This window comes from Eurypyga helias, unplaced genomic scaffold (genome assembly GCF_000690775.1).
Source record: "Eurypyga helias isolate BGI_N326 unplaced genomic scaffold, ASM69077v1 scaffold23476, whole genome shotgun sequence".
In the NCBI taxonomy this organism is placed as follows: Eukaryota; Metazoa; Chordata; class Aves; order Eurypygiformes; family Eurypygidae; genus Eurypyga; species Eurypyga helias.
The window spans coordinates 1,033-5,717 of NW_010258908.1; the positions used below are offsets into that span (position 1 = coordinate 1,033).

Here is a 4,685-nt window from a genome sequence, read left to right on the forward strand (position 1 = left end):
CCCACACTGCAACACCAGCCGCAGCTCTCCGAGCCTGGAGAGGAATGCCCATCCCTGCTGCAATCCCGGGGCAAGCACAGGCGCTCAAAGCCACGCTGCCAAATGCTTCATCCACCCCTGGAATGCTGGAGAGAGGATCTGTGCAAGCCTCAGAGACCCCGGGAAGCCAAGAGCATGGGGAACTGCAGGAGAAACCCGTCTCTGAACTGGACATCACCCGCTGGGAAGACCTTCCTTCCCCGGAGCTGACCTGGACCTGCCCTGGGATCACAATCCCCGGGAGAAGGGCTGCAGGCTGCCAAATGCTTCATCCACCCCTGGAATGCTGGAGAGAGGATCTGTGCAAGCCTCAGAGACCCCGGGAAGCCAAGAGCATGGGGAACTGCAGGAGAAACCCGTCTCTGAACTGGACATCACCCGCTGGGAAGACCTTCCTTCCCCGGAGCTGACCTGGACCTGCCCTGGGATCACAATCCCCGGGAGAAGGGCTGCAGGGAAGAGCTCCCGCGTCACCCACAGCGACACCCCCTGTCCAGCCGTGACGGGAGGGACAGACGGAGTGGGTCTCCACTGCCAGGACAGCGATGCTTCCCGTCCCCCCCTGTGCCACGCAGCGATGGAAAACTCAGATGGGCAGCCACGAGCCTGGCAAGAAAACATCTCACTTGGGAAACTTTTTTTTTTTTTGCCCCCCAGAACAAAAGCTTTAAAGGAATTAAAAAGAGAGAAGAAGAAGAAAGAAAGAGAAAGGGGTGACCATCTCTCAGGAAGGCTTCAGGGAACATCCTCGGCTCTTTGTTGAGCCGCGCTGTCGAGCAGGAAGCAGACGAGAGACATCCAGCTACAAAGGAGCCGATGCAGCCGAGGCATTTCAGACACGTACAGCGGCTGGCTTTCAGGGCTGACATTTCAAACACGGGCTATTAAACCGCACCACGGGGTGATATTTAAAGACACAATTGGCAAAGGGCACGCCAAGCCGATCGAGACCTTGGGGGTGGGGAATATTGATTGGCGAAGGGAATTCAGCCAAAAAGAGGGCTGGCTCCGAGAGGTGGGCTTGGTGGTGGCAGAAAGGTCGGAAAATGGGCCGGGAGCACTGCTGCTTGGCAGGCACTGGGCTCGCCAGGCTGGCTCCTGCTGCTGGGCTCCAGGAGGAATGGGCATGGATGGAAGGGCCTGTATGGAACCACAACTCCAGCACATGCGTGGTTAAACATGTGGGAAGCTGGACAAGAAGTAGCCCAACTGCAGGGATCCTAAGGGCCAACCTGAGGGAATACAGGGGAAAGCAGCGCAGCAGCCAGCAGCTACAGGAGGAAAACAAGGCTTCCAGGTCCAGGGAATGGCACCACTTCCATTCAACTCCTCGGGACTCACTCACCTATCAGCTGGGAGCTAGGGAGACACACACCCTGCTCGCCCTGGGCACGCTCCGGGTCCGGAGAGGCAGCCCGTGGCCAGCCGGGCACGCAAGGACCAGCCAAGTCCCTGGGACTCGGGCCAGACCCCAGCATCGATTTTATTCCACCGGCTACAAAGGCCTCGCTGCGTCCCCAGAAGGCAGTGAGAGCAGAACAACAACCGTGACATTTACGTGAAGCCACCGGAGACGAGAGGACAGGGATCAGTTCAGATGAACAGCCCGGCATTTGCCAGGCGCGTCTCCCTTGACACGCGTCTCTCCATCCAGCGCATCCTCCGGCACCGCGCCACGGAGCAGCCGATGGGAAACCGCAGCAGCGGTAAAAGCGCTGGGACTCCACGACCGTAAACAGACGGTATTTTTTTTTTTCCCACAGGATATTTTTTCTAGACTTTCTGGCAAAGGCATAATCGGAACCCAGGAGCCTTAAACGGAACACGAAGATGCCTGCGGCTGCGGTTATCACAGAGCTATTTCTGCTCTGTTTGGAGTTACCTTTCCAAACTTGCCAACATTACACTTCCCTGACATATTACTAAATATTTGGGGTTTTAAGGTGCACAAAAAGGTCACCTGTCCTGTATCACCTGGTTAAAGAGGAGAATCCCTGGAGAGGAAGGCAACCCGTTGTGTGTGTGTAACACACGTACGTACGGGCACAGACGCGCACATCGCTCTACTCTGCTATTCCTGCAGTGTTTTTACAGCAACAGACTTCTCTCCACACGGAAAAGCACCTTCCCACCTGGACCTCCGGACACACCGGGAAGCTTCCGCCCAGCACCGCAACATCTGTATGGAAGCGTCAGGCCCCGCGGCGTTACAGCAAACAGATAAAATAAACCCTCCAGCTGCCTCGTCTAGGAAATGGATGGCTCCAGCAGAAATAAGGAATGCAGAGTCCTTTTCCAGTTCTTAGGTATTTTAAAAGCCTGTTGTATGCCAAAGGTACATTTTAGGGTTACTTGAGTTAAGTGTCTCCACGCCAACAATGGAGATCTAAATGGAAACCCATCTGCAGTAATGCAACCCCTCCGCCTCCTATAAAAATACCTGGAAACTTAGCTGGTTGCCTAATGGAATCAAGAGAGCTCAAGTCCCATCTGGATCCACATGCTGGAGAGGTTAAGTAAATCCACGTACACTTCAGAGCATCCACCAATCCTGCTGGATTGGGGCCTATCTCCTTAGCTGCTGCGTAGCCTTCGGGTACAGCCGGAAAGCAGGTACCTCTCGCCCCGCCACACTCCTCCCGGGTGCCATCAGAGCCTTCGTGGCAGGGAGGGATCCGGGGCTCCCACCACCCTCTAGCCGCTTTGTTTAATTTAATAATCAGTATTTAATCATCAGGGATGGAGAGCGAACAACCATCCATCTTCGAGGATGAAGGGAAAAAATCCCCGATTGCAAAGATCCTGGGATGGCAGAGATTGGGGGGTCCCCAGCTAACAAACCTGGGCTCCAGCTTTGGGGTCTGCGCTCCAGCTGGCCAAATACACCCCTGGGGAGCTGCCCTGTCCCTCCTGGTCCCCAGGCCACGGCTATGGCATCCTTCCGCCAGCTTCGAGCGTGCCGAGGCCACGCGTGACGTGAGCTGTGGGGTCTGGACTGCAGGTCGGGGTTAGGCCAAGCAGTGCCTGGCATTGGAAATGCCTCGGGCTGCACAGACAGGACAGAGTTAGGGGCTCTTACCTGACACTGAGTTCACGCTGCGGCAGCAACACAAAGACACAATGCAACCGGTATTAAGCATTGTCAACACCAGGGTCGTTTCAAGACAAAAGAAAAGGAAAAATAGGAATATTTTCCTGCATTCACATGTAGCCTTTTCCCCTTCTTCCCTTCCCCAGGTAAATGAAAGCCACCTCCCCCACCCCAAGCCAACCCCTCGCCGGGCTCGCAGCAGCGCCTGGGGAGAAGCCGCCGTGTTTGCTCGCTCCAGCATCCAGAGCATCCCCCGGCCAAATCCCAGGGGATGGGAGAAACAGCCGTTCTCCCCTCCTGGCCTGGGCCTTGTGGCTGTGAGCCCTCCTCAGCCTGGTGCTAGCCATGATGCCAAGGGCTCTGACTCTTGCTCCTATGACTTAGGGCTTAGAAACCAACTTCCCGACCTGCCAGAGCTTAGCGCTGTCAATCCCGGCAGCGTGAAAGCCCCAAGTGCCACCGGCAGCCCCACGTAGAGCTGGGTGCTCCGGAGGGGGAACCTCCCATCATGCCTTGGCACCAGAGCGGTCCCTCCGTGGGAAGCACAATGCCAGCGCACATCCAGGGGCCAAGCAGCTCCCGCTGTTTGGGAGCTCACAAGGCTGGCAGGAATCAAGCCCTTCACTTCCAAGTGCATCCAGGTCACGCTCCTTCCACCCCCCAGGACATCTCCACAACTTAACCAGGTCAAAGCTACCAATGTGGGGCAGGAGGAGGTTGTGCCGCTCTGGGAACAGCAAGGGACAACGGGGTCCTGTGATCAAACCATGCTCAGGGCTGGGCCAGGACACCCAGAAGATGTTAAACCCCGTGATGGGGAAGGAGATGGATTTCCCTCTATCTGGGTGTCAAACAGGACAAGACTTTGGGTTTGGAAACCCCATGGGCTGCACCCAACATGGAAGTGGAAAAATGGGCTCTTGGCTGGAAAGATTGCGCAGCAGTGCCTGCAAAGGGGTGAAGAGGAGCCAGAGAGCTGAAGGTTTGCAGGATTTGGGGTGACCCTGGCCCTGGGAGGGCTGCAGGTGCTGAGGGAATGTCACTCGGATCCATGGAGGACAGCTGGTTTATCCCTGGGTGACGTGCTCCCCCAGGGACGGAAGGAAGCTGCGGCTGGACCTCCGCTTGCCGAGGAGCTAACCAGAGCAGAGGGATGAGGCCGTCTCGTTGCCAAAACAGAGGGTGCAGGGCTGGGAGGGCCTCCTAGGGACAGCCCCCAGGGCTCACACGCCTGGAGCACGGGGAGGGAAGCCAGGCCGTCCCCACCCCGACAGCCTGCTGCCTGCAATGCCCCCGCTGCACAGGCACGGCCCACCCCACCATCAGCACCCGGGGCAGCGAGCAGCTCTTACCTCTTCCAGCTGGCTGTGGACGTGCTGGACAATCAGGTCGATAGCCACTGTGTTCCCGCTCCCTGGAGCGAAACCAAAGGCAAAAGAGAGTCAGGACCAAGCTAATGGTGCCTGAAATTCTTCCCCAGGCTCCTCACTATGCTAAAAAATACACCCTGTGCCAAACATGCCCTGCCTGGCAAAGTATCACCCAGCAGGAGAGA

General features: G+C 57.0%; 1 protein-coding gene across 1 annotated transcript in view; it reads right to left on the minus strand.

Moving 5' to 3' along the window:
• Positions 1–3,114: 3,114 nt before the first annotated feature.
• LOC104511784 (uridine-cytidine kinase-like 1) overlaps positions 3,115–4,685 on the minus strand; it is a 5,469-nt gene continuing 3,898 nt past the window's right edge. The window contains 2 exon segments of the mRNA XM_010154530.1: positions 3,115–3,135; positions 4,483–4,544. Of these exon segments, the coding sequence (XP_010152832.1) occupies positions 3,115–3,135; positions 4,483–4,544 (83 nt within the window).